The sequence below is a fragment of the Opisthorchis viverrini genome, assembly GCF_000715545.1.
Source record: "Opisthorchis viverrini unplaced genomic scaffold opera_v5_100, whole genome shotgun sequence".
Classification (NCBI taxonomy): domain Eukaryota; kingdom Metazoa; phylum Platyhelminthes; class Trematoda; order Opisthorchiida; family Opisthorchiidae; genus Opisthorchis; species Opisthorchis viverrini.
The window spans coordinates 982,856-1,000,331 of record NW_008751756.1 but is presented as its reverse complement, the minus strand read 5'-3'; the positions used below and the strand labels follow the sequence as shown (position 1 = coordinate 1,000,331).

Genomic DNA, 17,476 nt, shown 5'->3' with positions numbered 1-17,476 from the left:
TTAGTCAATTATCCACCGCAGTTGAATTTGTTTTGGGCATTATGCGAAAGTCATATACCATCTTGAAATCACTTTGCAGGATTTTGGACCTGTGGTTTGATCGTTATGTGGTAGTTACAAGCGAATCGCTGTTTGGAGATTTTGGAACTTTGCTCAGTTACGCAGATATGAGCAAGCTTTTAACGAAACGTGCAGTCTGACTAGACTAACTACCAGTAGAATTATTGACTTCGAAAACTCCGCAGTATCAGAGAAAGTGATTGCGGTTTGATTCTGTTGATTGGCGGCTCTACAATTTCCGTTTGAGGTCAGTTCAGAAATCGGAAATCATACATCAGTGTGATCGGCGGGTCCTTTGGTTTCTCTTACTGCAACGCATTTGAAACTCAACTGTATCTGCTTGCACGTCTCTCATATGACCTTATACGTGCCTCTCCCTCTCTCTCCCTATTGCAGGTACCACGGACGAGCCACCACGAGCCCCGGGCAGGAAAGAGTAACTCTCTTGTACACCCCCTGATTAACCTTGACCTGAGTTTGTACCCCCCGTCTTCCGGTTTCGGTTTTGGTTTTATACACATGCGTTGTTGCCACACTCCGGTGTTCTTTTCTGTGCCACCCGACCTGTGCGAATGTGTGCTGTGTGGATTCCGTAATACCAAACTCTATATCTGCACATTTCAGAACCGACGTGTGCCATCGCTACATCCTCTCCAACGTCGAATACCGCTGACTTCCTGACGTCCCACGCTACATTACTTGGGATTCCTGAACGCAAGTTGTGGAGATGGTCGATCAGAGAACAGTTTTGTATCTTCAAAATGCCGCGGATAGGTTGCGTATTAACTGCATCAAGTGCACCAGTGCTTCCAACTCTGGGTATGGTGTTTGAATTTAATGCAAATTTGGTCAATATTATTTTACAGACATCCTACTTCATGTGCATCCATAGCGGAGATAATGGCTGTGCTATTCCTGAAAGAGATGAAGTATAAGCCGACTGATCCTCGAAATCCCTCAAGTGACAGGTTCATCCTATCAAAGGTCTGTTGCGCTGTCCACTTTGCTCACGAATTCTCAGGGCCATGCTGCACCTATCCTGTATGCGGCCTGGGCTGAAGTTGGATTATTAAAAGACGAAGACCTACTCAACTTGAGAAAAATAGACTCAGACCTAGAAGGCCATCCAACTCCGGTAACTCTGACTACTTTTGTTATATGCTTTCAGCGTTTGAGTTTCGTCGATGTCGCCACAGGGTCGTTGGGACAGGGATTGAGTAATGCTGCTGGGATGGCGTATGTGGGGAAGTACATCGACAAAGCCAGCTACCGGGTGTACTGTATAGTTGGTGATGGCGAATCCGCTGAGGGGAGTATCTGGGAGGCAATGGCATTTGCTTCATACTACAAGTTGGATAACCTAACTATGCTAATCGACGTTAATCGGCTTGGTCAAAGTCAGCCCACCATGCTTGAGCATGACCTTGACACATACAGAAGACGCGTAGATGCTTTCGGGTATGTTAATGCAAAAACAGTCGTGATTTTATCGGTTCAGTCATTTAAACTATCTCATTAAGCCGGTATTTGGTGTTACGTATTCCTTGTTTACTGCCAGCTACTAAGGTCCCGAATTGTAGGGAGACATCCGCACATTGTTGGGCAGTGATAGCTTGGATCGCTTCCACATATGCGCTTCGCGCTAGTGCACTGAAAATTGTGCGACCGCTCGTTTCCAGGATGACCAGGGAGTAAGGGGCGAACTTACTGACCAGAAGGTCCGAGGTTCGAGTCCAGTCTCTGCATCTCAACTTTGTCCGAGTTTTTCCAGGATACCAGGGAGTAAGGGGCGAACTTACTGACCAGAAGGTCCGAGGTTCGAGTCCAGTCTCTGCATCTCAACTTTGTCCGAGTTTGGGCAAACTGGTAGTATCTAAACCCTCATGGTTCCTACGGGTGACGTGACAGCTATGCACTGAAATGGTGTTACAGATGAACGATTATTATTTTTATACTTACTTCCGGGTTCCAACTAGTCACAGCCCTACGTACGAAACACTTTCGAACTGCACGCACAGGAACACTAGAAGCCAGGAACTGTGCCAGTATACCAGAGTACTGGTCAACTGTAGCTGGAAACTTTTGGACAAATCGAGAAACTCGTCAAAAGCATGGGTTCTGGTACGAGTTTTCACCTCGCCAACCGGCCTCACCAGAGTTGTCTTCACATGGTCGGATTTGAGTGCTGCAATGATTTCGCGAGCTACACTGACCGGTACTTTGTTTCACGTGGTGCATCCCTGTCAGAAAGGTTAAAGGGGAGCAATCAGAAGAAGAGCAGTGAGCCACTTCATTACGATTATGCAAGTGCTGCAATCGCGAGCTACACTGACCGGTACTTTGTTTCACGTGGTGCATCCCTGTCAGAAAGGTTAAAGGGGAGCAATCAGAAGAAGAGCAGTGAGCCACTTCATTACGATTATGCATAATTCGAGGCCGTTTCCAACGTAACATACTATCCCTTGCGAAAGGAGTGCCAGTTAAGACTAATTCGTTTTCGATCATGGAAAAATAAGAGTACAGCGGAGGTATAGTCAGACAATGGATATGATACTCTGATCACTTGTTTGATGTTGCATCATTCTAGTTATCTCGTGAATCAAGAAACTGGACAGCTATGCATTGAATGCGATAGCTTTGGTGCAGGATCGGCACTAGCTGCGTGATTTACCCACGTCTGCCAGTGCCACTAACCTTGATGGGTGGTTATCCATGGAAACCGCAGGTTACTGGTAACTGCTTTCATACCCCATTTCCAGGCCACTGTTCATCCTAGTTCGTCTTCTCGCAGCCCAGGGCTAACAAGAAGAACTATTTGAAGTAGACGTTTCACTGACTTACAAAGGACATGTCCTGACAAACAGTACCTATGAATTATGAGTGGCTCGTTGATTGCGGGGGGGTTTATTCGTCCGAAAACGATTTGGCTTACCTCGGTACTGCTAATCCCATGTTCTCACGAGACCTGACAGGTTCGTCGGAGAAACCTCTGCGCGTAGAGATCACGTTTTTGCTTTGTGGATCGCACTGCCGCAGTGTTTATTCTGTCCTTAGCATAACTAAAGTCACGTCGGCGCCGTAGGTATTGGAGGTGTTGTAGAAGTTGCACTGGTCTTTCTGATTCGAAAAGTAATCCCGTTTCCAGCCTGTTCACCGTATCTTATACAAATACCCAGGTAAGTTAATTTTTCTACTACGTCAATTGGTTGGTCTGCAAGCATAAAGTTGGAATTTGGTCCCATCTAGTGTTGTAGCAACATTTTGCACTTCGGAGGTGTGAGTCGGTCAGCTTACGAACCGCGCACCGGAGCACGGCGGTTCCAGCTGCTTTAGCTTCCTTCACCGGCTAGAAGGAGCGTAAGGGAACAAAAGCCATGTGTTGGAAGCGACGGTTCAGCCTGTACATTAACATCGAATGCTTCTGTCTTTCCGGTATGCCAGGGAGTGGGAGCTACGCTATGAAGGTGATAGTTTTGATGCAAGACTGTCTGTAGTTGCATTATACAGCCATATCTGTCAGGATCTCTAACCACTGATTTTCCTCCCCCTGCGGTCTCCTTCCGTCGAAACGACAACACGGCTGAGTTGACTCGTAAGAGCTTTCATCCCTCGTTACCAAGACCGCCCCTGTGTCGTTTTCATGCGACACAGCTGGATGAAGAAGGCTCTACGAGACAAACGGTCCTCTGATATACGAAGTACTTGGTCTAATCTGTGCAATCTATGGAGTGTGGCTACCTGGTACATCGAGTCCAAAAAACTACCTGACGTTCTTCAGAATTACTGCCCCGATGTTCCTACCAGACCCGCATAGTGCTTCGGAGCCACCAGTGGTCAAACACAGTCTTCAGAAGTCTTCCACGTGCAGTGGTGACGTCTCCGACCCACATGGGTGCGGGCGTGAAGCGCACGCCAAACTGTGTTACAGGATTAGTGAACTGCGTCTGTAGGGGGTAGGTAATATCGTCTTTATGTTCAATATACGAGACAAAACCTTGGGAGCATTTCGTCCTCCGGGATTTCAGAGGTAGGCAGGGATGTTTTTAGGAGGAGCACGTCAAAAAAGTTTATTGTGAATGGTGAAGGAGCAGTCTTGTATTTCGCTACTGGAAGTAATGACCGAATAAGTCTTGTCTGCTGCTCGGGTGGATCCGATTCGTCACCAGGAATGCACATCTTTATTGCATACATGCTGCAGCCAGCTAATGCCTGTTATACAACGGAGGTGATTAAGTATTTGACGGCTTTTGTAGTCATCAGATCGGGGAAGTCAAGTTAAACATACACAAATGGACTTCTCCCACGGTCGTTCTGTAAACGCATGTTTTTGTGCATTAGTGATACATACTGACTGGAAGGTCCGTGGTTATAACCCGGCCTCTGTATCTCGACTCCTGTCTATGCTTGGGCAACCGGGCATTATCCCAGCTCTCATGCTTACTTCTGGTGGCATGGCAGATAAGCACCGAAAAGGTGTTACAGCTGAGCGATTTTTATTATTTACTGACAATACTACTGATGTGGTCATATGTGCAGTGACTTCATTTGTCAGAGTGTAGCTACAGCCCATGTGACTGTCAAGATAAGTATCCCTACCAACGACCTCGAGCTATTTATTCTGAAGTTTCAAGAGGATAAACGGGATTTGGAAACCCTCAAGTAAGGACTGGCATTCTGAAGGCTCGAATTGCACGCCGAAACAAAGGACCACTTCCGATATCCTGCTGAGAGTAGTTTGTACCGACCTATCATCCCCAGCTAACGGCGAAATGTCGCCGGCATAAGCTAGGTCTGCCACTATTCACACGTTTAGAGAGTACATTACCAGATGATGTCACTGACGAAGTTGAACGAAAGTTAAGGAAGGTGGCATCCATATTGTACCTGACTTGTGGGGAGAATTTGGGATAGACTACTGTTAACTAAGACGCGGCCGAAATATTTAGATTAAATGGCCTTCATAAATATGTGCAAGGTAAAGACCTTCTTCATCATCAGCATCACCAACTGTAAGAACCGCCTACTTGCTGCACAATGGTTCTAGATGCCACAGTTCCGTTTACCGATGTTTTGCAGAGGTGGGGTAGGTAGCTGCGCATTGAAGGCGGTGGCTGATATCATAAATGCGTGGATACATAGGTGTGAATGGACTTTTCGTTGGGGAGGTTGGAAGAGGAGCTTTTGCAGAGGGTAGGTAGCTGCGCATTGAAGGCGGTGGCTGATATCATAAATGCGTGGATACATAGGTGTGAATGGACTTTTCGTTGGGGAGGTTGGAAGAGGAGCTATGCATTGAGGGTAATAGCTTGGCTCCATGAGTACCATTGAGGGCACGACTATGCCACTGGAACCACAAGGACTGATGCAGTTACCCAGGTAGACAAACTCGTCTGCTTCCTCAGACAACTCATCCGCAAGTGTTGGATCCCACTTAGTCATGTGGCAGCACTTTTTACTTTGCAGATGTGAAGCGTATCCCTTACCATGAGGCTGAATTGTCCAAGTTATTTAATATTGTTTGCACTACCATGCCATCAGATGCAAGAAGAGCTATGTCGTCTACATACTCGACATCTGTGAGCGAACACCCCGGGAGCATTTTGACCCAACTCCTAGGGGCAAGTTGGCTCAGTGGTTATTAACTGGGAGGTCCGTGGTTCGGAACCGACCTCTGCCTCTCGAATTCCCCTGTCTAGGCTTTGGCAACCTGACAGTATCCCAGCCCTCGTGCTTCCTTTGGGCGGTATGGTAGCTGGGCAATGAAAGGGTTAGTAGTAAGTCTTCCATAATCGTATCGATGACGAAGTTGAAGAGGGAGGGTAAAAGATGACAGTCTTGCCTGACACCAATTGATGTGGTGAAATCAAGCAAAGGCTTCCCGTAGACCTTCACGCGTTCACGGGATTTGACATAAGCCGTCTCAAGGTGGGTCATTAACCTACTCGGGACACCTTTGTTCCACACGCACTGACGGTCTACAGAGTCAAGAATAACTTTCCAGTCATGGAAGACAACCATTATTGGTTGTCGGAAGCACTGTCGCTATTCCAGAATCTTTGGGAGGGTTGATGATCAGCACACAACTGGAGGAGTCGCCTTCCGTTGTCTGTGCGACCAGGTCAACTCCGAATAGACCGCCCGGAAGTAATTCCCAGAAGCCCAGAAAACCGACGTGGGTATGCATATCGTACGCAAAGATGACAATGATTCCTCGATGAATGAGCCCTGATAAATTTCGACAGAAAGTATTCTCAGCGTCAGAACTGCGGTCCGTTGGGCCAGATACCGACACTGCAGAGCGGCACTTTTTTATTTTGGGGCATTGAGCTCGATTGAGCTGGATAACCGGACGGCGCCTAGACAACTATTCCATGGGATTCAATTCACCGAAGAGTGTTCAGCTCTAGGGTCGGGTGCAACTCCCGTGCCGTATATTCCACGAGTCATGTCTTCTGTATCACCCGACACACGGAGGGAGGAATGTGAAAGACTTTAGTTCTTTCTTGTTTTTTTGATGTGCATAACCACGCTTTGGGTCTTGTATGTGTATTTTGGAGACACAGTGTACATCACTTTCAAGGGAGTATAAGGTTTCAGTGAACACTGCCTGTTTGCCAATTTGACATGGAGTTCGGATGTCAAAAGCTCGTATGTAGAAAGGATCTAGCAAGGTGTTAGCAAGGTGTTATTTTGTTTATTGTTAATAGGCAGCGGGGAGCCTAAGTCCTTTCGGTCAGATAGATAACTGACAATGAAACGTATGGTATGGTAAGGAGGAGTCGGGGAGGGACACCGGGGTAAAAAACTGTGCGGGTAAGTGATTTTCTTCGGTTGCCCAGTTTGATGAACAGGCCGCACTTTGAGCCTTTGACTCAAAAGTTCGACTCGTAGGGCAATGGGCGGAATTAGAGTTTTGTTCAGGGACCCTGCCCCTAGCGTCTCACTTAAAGCTGTCTCCCTGAATGGGGACCTAGGTATGTGCCACATCAATCGTCAGAGACATTGTCAGCCTATTGTCGGCCCAGTAGTACCCTCAGTGACGCTCCTGCATCCAAGCTGTTACCTCAAATGCATAGCTCCCTTCCCTATTCCCCCAATTAACAGTCCATCGACGCACCAATTTATTATCTCCCGCCTCCAATGAGCAGCCATCTACCCCACATCCCCAAGTCATCGATGAACAAAACTGTGGCCGCTACAACCACTGTACAACAAGTATGTGGTTCTTACAGCTGACGAAATTCATGCAACAAGCAGTAGAGTTTTCTTTGGAGACCCTTTCTGAAGCCGGTGACTTAATTTCCTGACCTCCTTGGCTGCAGGAAATTCGCCTAACCCGAAGGCGCACAGTGTAGGGCATTATTGTCTCACTTCTGATGCGGCTGCTCACAGCAGCTGCCTCTTAAGCAGCACCGGACACTTTGGTTTTAGAAGTATTTTGACGGTATCGAATAATACGCCGGCGATCACGGTCAACATTTGGGCGATCGGATTTTGCGCTTCTTAGGTTTGCAGTATGTGTGGTGCTGCCTTATCGCTTGATGTGATGTGGAGATGGTAGTGCATCGCCTGTGTGGTCCTCTCTGGCGCTTTCGTCTCGTGTCGTCATCATTATCGACAGCTTGACATCAGTGTTCAACACCGGTGTTTCGCTGCCGTACAACCATGATATTTGCCCTATTGTGAAGAAAGAAATAAAGTTGGACGGGTAAGGGACTTAGTGCTAGCTTTTTGCAATCATTTTGAGGTGCATATACCTCCAAACACTCAATCAAGCAACCTGGATAGAAACTGACAAGATCGCCATTGATTTTGGTTGGCAGCCACATCTTACAGCGTCTCCAACCAGGCGCAGTGTGGATCACGCGGTTCTGGAAGGCGAGTAGTACCGACTGCATCCAAACGTTTTGTGATTTCTTCCATACCCCTCTGCCAGGTCAAGGGTTGGCCACCTCTCTGTTTCCGCCACTCCGAATTGGGCATGGAAAACAGCACTCTTTTCGGTAAACGATGATTCGGCGTATGTCCATCCAATGCGGCTTCTGGTTCTGGGCACATTCTTCAATGGGATTCCCTGCATAACTGAAGACTCACTTTCTAATTGCCTCGTTACGGATTCTTCATCATTGTCCATCATTAAGAAGACGCCAGGTAGCTCGACGGTTTTTACTGCTGAATCCTGTAGTACTAAGAAGTATGTGGTGGTCAGTACGATGTTGCTAAAGACAACCATCACTGTCACTACGTCTGGAGTGCAAGTCCAAAAAAACTACCAAGACGCGCCTTTCATGGTCTGGGGCGCTCGTGCTGGTTAGGACAGCGATAAGTTCCTAATAAAATGTATCTTCCATTAAATCAGAGCTACACTCTTGCATATGCAGAAAGTATGACTAAGGATGAGTTCGTTCTAGGCTCAACAAGGAGGTGTAACGAATTCTCATGAACGGTTACATCGTAACTCCACTAAGCGTATGTGGTCTCCAAGGGTATACCATTGTGGGTAATTCTTTTCTTTTCTCGTTACATTGAACGGAAACAACAGTGCTTCGCCAGAAAACGAAGTTCAAAATATCAATTTTGTTTTCATTTTGCCCACCTAATTTCCACTGCATTCGGAGTTGAAATCCAAAATTCCCATGCCATGCAATCCGTTTCCATTCGAACTTTTGCTGTGCTCGAATTCATCTACTTGTTTTGTCAAATAGTGCTAGGTAAACCCTTCATCGTAACCGTTATTTTGCTGATAACGAGTTTCTATATGCTTGTAATCCAGAAAAATCCTAACAGTTTTGAGAGGTTTTTTGGACCTGGTGATTTCGTTGGCCACATTTTGAACCTAGGTTTCTTCAAAAGCTCGAGATAGCTCACTGTTTAAGACGCGGATTTGCTGATTTACTGACCGAAACGTCTCTGATTCGAACCCAACCTATGCATTCCCACTGCTTGTGTCTCGTCTTGGGCAACCTGACAATACCCCAGCCCTCGTGCTTTCTTCTGGTGGTATGGCACCAAAAGGGTTTTCTTGGGCAACTGACAATACCCCAGCCCTCGTGCTTTCTTCTGGTGGTATGGCACCAAAAGGGTTTTAGTGCTGAACGTCTTTAGAGGTTTCTCTGTATGTATGAGTATGAATTCGTATAAGTGGCTTACTAAACAAAGGCAGCTAAAGGTCAATTTTCCGCGAAGTATGTTATTCTCCATTCATCGTTGTATTTTAATCTAGGTGGCATGGTATAGTTGTCGATGGACATAACATAACCGAACTTCTATCTGCCTTCGCTGTGGCCCGTTCAACTAAGGACAAGCCCACTGCAATCGTTTGTAAAACCTTTAAAGGTGCCGGTTTCCCGAATATAGAGAACGAAGAAAACTGGCATGGCAAGCCACTCGGTTCTAGTGCTGCCGAGGTTATCAAACACCTAGAGGCCAAGATACGTTGCGGACCGGCTGGAGATATGGATTCTAGGGGTAAATTACATCCCGAAGCCCCACTTGCCGACTGTACTCCACTCAAGCTAATAGGAAACGTCAGTTTGCCATCGCCTCCACAATATAAATTGGGAGAACAGGTAAGCGGTCCGATGGAATGCGGTTTGGGGCTTGTTTATAACCCTATGCATCTGTTCTTTACGAGTCATTTGTTTGCCGTTTTCACTGATAACAGCTGAGTTGATGTTCAACATCTTTTCTAGTGTTTGCTGGTTCGGTTTAATTTTTCAGCCGTGTGCTGTTGTTGTCTGTGAGAGTGACTCGTTTGCTTGCTTCACACGGGCTGAATAATGAATGTATGTCAAACGGTCACCATAGCTGGCTTACATGCCTACTGAGTAGTGTTTTCGGTGGGGAAAACAGGGCATGCTAACCGACGGATTGTCACTAAAGCGTAACTTCTGTGATCAAATGGCCAATCAGTAGTTGCACCGGTACAGTATAGTGATATTGAGCGTTTTGAATTGCATCACTTCAGAATGGCGACTTCTGAACAAAGGATATCTTTCAGGAAAACTGCAACACGCTCACTTGTGCCAACGTAACTCTAATCTTTGGCTCAGTTTTCGGTAGTCAATTGATAAGGGACAGTTAAAAAGCCTGTTTAGGTCCCATCTCCCTATTTGTCCTTGTTAGCCCATTGTCACTGCTGAGATCCCTGCCGCATGTCTCCTAGATTTCCACCCAGTCTGTATCTATGACTACCGTCACCAACTTCCCACATCACAACAACAGGCAGCGAGTCATAGGTATTAACAAAACTGTGTGACATTCGGAGAGTCATGGATAGTTTACGAGTGCTCTGCTTCCGAAGAGTGTCATGGTGTCCCCTCTATTCATCGTTGGCTATGAATTTTCAGACAAACCGCCTTAAACGATATTCAGGGGTGCATGTCGATATAAGCAGTGCGCATACGAGAAACTAAGAATGCAATTAGTAACCTGAGAGGATACAGGAGCGATCTAGTGAGACGAACAAATCGTGCTAATAATACTAGAATTTGAGGGTTTAGGTTGACTGAGGTCATCAGGTGGAAGAGATAAGACACCGTGGAGTTTTTATGTGTTCTGTGCTCCCAGTGCTGCCCTTTGGGAATTTCCGGATGCAATTGGCAGCACCTAAATGTGTTGGGTGGGAAGTCCCATCATTTAATATATTAAGAGGATTTGTACAGGCATTCGTATGTCTCCTGCTTAAAGCCCTTACCACGAAGTCCTTATGGGGAAAATTCACCGAAGGCTACTAAAGGTCGAGTGCACCGCCTGATAATAACGTTTTTTCAGCAGTCCACCGAAAGCGATATGTGAACAACAACAAATAACCGGCAATGTGATGGCGAGGGAGAAATTTTGGGTGACCGAATTAGAACTGTCTAAGGAAGAAAGTCGATGTATCAAACAACAACCCCCTAATTTTAGGGAAGAATGTTAGCATATTGATGCTATACCAGATTAGCAGAAATCACAACACCGAAGTGTGTTATACAATCAGCTTGAGGTAGCGGACAATCGTTGATAGTATTTGGAACCAAAGTAGACGGAAAAGCCTCAAGCTGTGTACTCTGCCTCAGTGTGAACACTATCCCAGTGTACTTAGATAGATTAAGCTGTAGCGCCCTATCTTTTGACTGCTGGGATGACGGTTTAATGCCCGGCTCAACCAAGTCTATGTCTCTCTGTGTGGGACATAATCCGCCAACCCTTATGACGCCCATGTATTTCGCAGAGTGCACTGTTAATCAAACTTTGGTGTCTGTGTTGTAAAAGAATAGAAGCGATGACCTCGAGGCACGTGAAGTTCGTTGATGGGAGTCCTCATTGACCGCCAGTGTGAACTGTCATGACTATATAACCCATACATTTGCATAACCCATTAACTCGTGATTCCCACTCTATTTTCAGCTCATGTACTACAGTTATTAGACGATTTAAGCGTACATTACGTCTTCCTATTGTCTCCTTTCTAATCCCGTCCTGGAACTACTCGACTCTCGCAACATGAACGTACTGATTTCGATCGCTAAAGTAGTCATTCTAGAGGGGCAGGGAAGGACTTTCGATACCTCTCAGGGAAAGTTTATACAGCAAGTGTTTTCTGCTGATTTCATTCAGGACACCACTAAAGTCCGTGAAGCAGACCCGGAAGTCCTTTCTCTGACATCAAACCTACAAGGTAATATGCTGAAAACAGGCTAATGTATCAACGGCAAGTGTACGCGTCTTGTATGCTAATTGATGTAAATCATCTGGGGCGTCCAGTGAGGACGCTCAGGCACCCAACAAAGCAGAAATGCATGAAATCGGATGGAATTTTTGTTCACCATTGGGTTTACAGGTTTTGGGTATTGAGGTTATTCTAGCAATTCTTCATCCGTTGCAATACATGTTGCTGTAGGATGGAGCAACCGACAAAATGGAACGGAGATTGTTGAAGCCAAAGGGAATACCCTGCCCAGATAAAATTTGGAGGAACTGACGGACATCACCAGGGCCTTGTTGTAAAGGAACTAAGAGATCTGTACTACCACATTCAGGCTGGGTGATTTCTCTCAACAGACCGCGTATCTGCTTCGTAGATCACAGTCCCTTTGGTTTACATTGGCAATAATGGTCTGTGTACAGCAGAGACTGCTTGTAGTTTGCTGATAGTGCGCAGGTATTCTGTGGATCAGCTGGCTGGTTAGTTCCGGAAACCACCAAATCAATACCCTAGCGAATTTGGAACTTTTAAATTTATGTCACTGACTCCATGTCTGAATCTCTGTGCTCGCTCTGCTTCGACTCTAGATGTCAAAACTACTCAGCCCTTACATCTGACTTTCTCGCCAGTCGCTTGGAGTTTCAAGCAATTTTGCATTAATCGCTTTGAAACCGTTTATAGTTTTCGTTTGTGCCAAGAATTTTATTTAACCAGGAAGCACGTTACATTGTACGGACAGGTCATGTGCCAAAAACAGCACACTCTGTGACCTCGACAACATGTCGGAAGTGGAGTTTGTAGCCAAAATACTCCCTCAGAATTGAAGTTTGTAATCGTGGGTAATCACATTACAGCTCAGTTTCGAATAGACTTTAGATAAGACTCGGATGATGCAGTGATTGGACGTAAATAAAGGTCTGCTGCGTCTACAGGCATACAAGGCATGTTTGTTGGTAGAGTCCATGTTAGCAGCAGTGTGGTGATAGGGCTCGGACTGTAAAGTTGTAAACCCTACACTTCGGAGGAAACTGGATGTCTTGCCTATATGTTCCTTGTATCGTCAAACGGAACGCCGTACTCCGCGAAGCGTTTACTCATAGCATTCCTTGATAAGTCCCCACAGGATTACTTAAGCCGAAAAAGCGCGCTTAGTGTAGTCATCTCGGCTGATTGATGCGACACCAAGGGAACGCTCTGCTAACAACGATCAGTTGAACAGCGCGTGGTGCCCCGCAACGATCACCATCGTTGTGGCATGTGTCATCTGGCATATCTGTATATATTATTAAACCAGGATTGTATTAATTTGAATTTTCGAGTGAATACATTCCACCAGAACACACCATATTGAGCCTTCTGGAACAGACATCAATCTCCTTTATCATTCCCATATTTTGTTACTCCATAGTCATGAGGTGCGTCAATCCACGACCGCTTGCAATATCTTTGTGTCCGAAACGACGTTACTGTGAATCAGTGCGGCTTTTTTGTCACGCAATCCGGTGCACTTTGGAACCGCCTTCGATTCTCTTTCAGCTGCCGTTTCTGTCCCCATGTGTGATTGTACTTGTTATCAGATATAGGCACTGTCCCGATTTCATTTATCTTCATGACACTATTCGCGTTTAGCTGCGTTGCCTTTGGTATTGGCAATGTCTTGCGTTTATTGCAAGTTAGTCGTCTGTTTAACCCATTGATGCAGGTTGCTACTCGGTTGGCCTACGGTAATGCTCTTGCCCGTTTGGGTGCCGCCTGCAATCGTGTGATCGGTTTGGATGGCGATACCAAAAACTCGACATTCAGTATCAAACTTCGCGATTCCAGACCAGAACAGTTCATCGAGTGCTTCATTGCTGAACAGAACCTAGTAGGTGTCGGTATCGGCTGCGCCATACGTCAACGTACCATTCCGTTTGTGAGCACTTTCGGAGCTTTCCTTACCAGAGCTTTCGATCAGATCAGAATGGGAGCAATATCCCAAACCAATTGCAACTTTTCCGGCTCGCACTGTGGCGTTAGCATCGGTATGTGTCACTTAGTTCCCTTCTACTTATTGCAACTGTCATCAAAGTTGGCAAAGTAAATTGTTTTTTTTTCACAACCATCAAGCGCAACCCTTATCCAAAGCGGGATGCGTAACGTATGGTCGCTACTGTATAGTTGCAGTGGGTGAATACCTTTTGGAATAGTCATGATCAAAACGTCTGCGCATTTTCCGTTATGTCCAGACGCGAAATCATCACAACCATCAGCGCAACCCTTATCCAAAGCGGGATGCGTAACGTATGGTCATAAACGTCTGCGCATTTTCCGTTATGTCCAGACGCGAAATCATCCTATCCAATCCAGCACCCCAGACGACTCCGAAAGGCCTATTCAAACTGTGTTTCGACAGGTACCGTTACGTATAATCAGTCTGCAGTTTTTGAAAATCCAACAGGATGGTTCCCGTCGGTTTAAAGCATTCATTTTACAATGCCTCTGGATTGTTGGGATCTTAGTTTTGCTTTCATTCTATCAGACACTGAATGACTCTATTTTTTAATCGACTGCGATACCCTGTAGTTGTATATTCTTGCTGACTGTCCCCAACACCTACAGCGAACAAACTTAGTTCCATTCATCACTCTTGTGTTGTGCATCTCACCGGCGCTTGCTGCAAAATGGTCCGATTGTGTGTCTCAATCCAGCCTCCAGCTTTGAACTCCTCCAACTCAGCCTTCATTCTCGGTCTTGAAAACGTGTATAGATTTGTTCCGGAAGTAAAACTAATACGTTCACTTACATTGCACTTTGAAATTGGTGTATAATTATTGCTCATGAGTGAACTAAGAGTATGATTTGGCACCGGGACATGAAAACCAACGGGCGATCTAATGTCCGCTAAGCCTTCGGCCGTTGAATTCCACTTTCTATGCTTCCGACACGTGTCTTGTTATGGTATATATTTGCAACTTCCTTGTTGTTCTACTGTATAAGACATGGTGCTTCTGCGCCATATCTAATCGACCTATAGCACTTTGCTAATGTGGCTTCTTTTGGCGCTTATTGAGTGAATTATTTCTAAGACCGGGGAATGTTAGCCCCTCTTTCCATCAGCTTGTCTCCCAAACTCTGCGCTTCTGCCAACTAAATCACGTACATTTCAACGACTGAACATTACAACAAGGCTTTAGGAACAGCTACTTTATTAATCGAATTCCCTGAATTTGCGACATTGGACATATTAGAGAGACATGTCAGTTGGAAACACTTAAGCAGCTATCTTTCTCGTCACCGTGTCACCTTTGAGCCGTTGATCCACATGATTCTCGCTTACTGCGGCGAAGGTGAACCGTCACTGAACTGTGAAGCCGTCTAGTGTATTTTGAATTTTGATACGTTGTATTTACATCGCCAGCTGATGCGATGGTCCGGAGCTTTGGCGCTCCGGAAACACCGTAGAATTTTTTCGATGAAAATATTTTAACCGCATTTCAAAGACCTTAGGATGCCTATTTTGACACACTAGTGATCAGGCCAAAAGTGAACTAGAACATGGAGGTGAAACAGCTAATTGTATCGAAGTGTGAAAAATTCCAGAATCTGGTTTTAATCGATTGACTTATTCCACATCTATGGGTGGGGTTCTAAAAGCTGTCTGGATGGTTTCTTTGTCTGTGTATCAGAATCAACCACTGGTGCGTGTGCTTACACTTTTTATGGTGCTATTCCTGTTTTTCGTATGCACACAGGACTGAATCTGACCAATGCAAGCCTCCAACAGTCTCTACTAACGCGCCGGACGTTTTATATTGCCTGAGTCTATACACTTCATGCGTATTCCGTAATGCGTGCTTAGGCTTAGGAGACTGATACAGCCACGCGCAAGCTTCACCACCTCATATTTTCTATTTTGCAGGTGAAGATGGACCTAGCCAGATGGCTTTGGAAGATTTAGCAATGTTCCGATCTGTACTGGGTTCAACTGTATTTTACCCTTCCGATGCGGTGTCAACTGAAAGAGCAGTTGAGTTAGCCGCAAATACTCTGGGGATTTGCTTCATCCGTACTGGCCGACCGAACCACCCAGTGATATACAATCCCAATGAGACGTTTGCCATCGGACACGGAAAAGTGCGTCCTATAGGGATATATAGTCACTCTCCTTAGGTACCTTCACTAAATCCACAATAGATTGTAAGAGTTTAGTTTGAAAAACGTTGACGTTCTTTTTGCAACGCACCCGGTTTCTAGTAATGATCCTCCTGGTTTTTCGCTGGTTACAGGTTGTGCGAAGTTCCGGTCCGAAGTCAGATCGCGTAACTATTGTCGCTGCCGGCGTTACCCTATTTGAGTCACTCAAAGCAGCAGAACTTCTGGCAAACGATGGAATCGAGGTGCGTGTTATTGACCCATTCACAATCAAACCGATGGATACTGAGTTGCTGCGCAAATCTGTTGAAGAAACATGCAACCACCTGGTTACAGTCGAAGATCATGCACCCGAAGGTCCGTTCCTTTTTGTTTTACTCAGATCCTAGCCTTCCCCTTCTGTATTCTAATCGAAAGCTCCCGATTGGGCACTAAAACTAGTTGTCAGTAGTGCAATCGCTTGTTGATTCTCAGTACGATAGCGAGAGAAGTGTGGGCCTCATGTTAAGGTGAAGCCTTGAAGGACCTCTCATGGTTTTTCAAACATTGCAGGGGAGGTTGGTCGCCTGAAACCTTTTGGAATGGTAGATCCCTCACGCACACAAAAACTTCTTACATTGGCCTCTTCAGATGGTCTCCCCAAAGGACAAAATCCTTGTAATAAGTGCAGAGGTCTCCACCGATTGTGCTCCATAACAATCTAAGTAGCCTAGGAGACACCCACCGAGGATGTTATGGAATAGGCTGGGTAAGCGGCACGAAAAATGAGTGGGAACGCCTCGGATGTTGTCATCACTACTCTGTCCTTAACAAGGCAGAAAGGTCTTTTTTGCTTCGACGTGATTTGAAAGTGTCTGTCTCATTTGGTTGGCTTGTTCTCTTTTCTTACTGGTTCCTGGTGTCGGTATTATTTCAGGTAGGACTCAGTTTTATGCAGCCGTAGTGACCTTCATGGGGACCGTTCTGTTTCACTAATCCTAGCGACAACTGAATTCCACGTATTCCCAAAGCCCTTCTTCACTGGGCAGTGTCCATAATCTGTTGAACTGTCGATGCTTCACGAATGTCGTGCCTGAACAGTTCGAAGAATTCTGATTACGTTGCCTTCATTGTAATCTACAGCCACAGTTAATGGTAAGGAGGGCGATGCGACTGACTGTTTCCTGACGGCTGGTGAAATCTGCTGGCTCTTGGACTAGCTCCGAACATTTTTTCATTGCTGCGGCACCGTTTTCTCCCTTCCCGCTAACCGTCATTCTGTTATTTTTCGTTACAGGTGGAATAGGCGATGCAGTGGAGCAAGCTCTTTCTCAGGTAGGCGTACCTCACACCGTCCATCGGATGGCTGTACGTGAAGTTCCTCGCTCTGGAAAACCAGAAGAGCTTCTTCATAAATACGGTATCGATAAGAATGCAATCTATCTTCTTGTGAAGAAAGTAGTTAGCTGTCTTCCTTCACACTAAATTGGATTTTCTCATCTGACTGGCATTCCAAATCGATCAGTACAATAGATTGGTGTTTTTTGCTATCCATTTCTTCTTCCCGTCAGTCAAGTTCTCCAATCCATGGTGTGAGTCGGAAAACAAGTAAAT

At 45.7% G+C, this 17,476-nt stretch overlaps 1 protein-coding gene across 1 annotated transcript; it reads left to right on the top strand.

The window, feature by feature from the left end:
• Nucleotides 1-787: 787 nt before the first annotated feature.
• On the top strand, nt 788-17,428 carry T265_05363 (hypothetical protein; the record flags this gene model as incomplete). Its single annotated transcript, XM_009170354.1, has 8 exons — nt 788-879; nt 927-1,044; nt 1,082-1,518; nt 9,284-9,629; nt 13,452-13,773; nt 15,651-15,865; nt 16,018-16,240; nt 17,160-17,428. 8 exons carry the CDS (start codon nt 788-790, stop codon nt 17,345-17,347), a joined length of 1,941 nt encoding a protein of 646 aa, XP_009168618.1.
• Between the last annotated feature and the right edge of the window lie 48 nt (nt 17,429-17,476).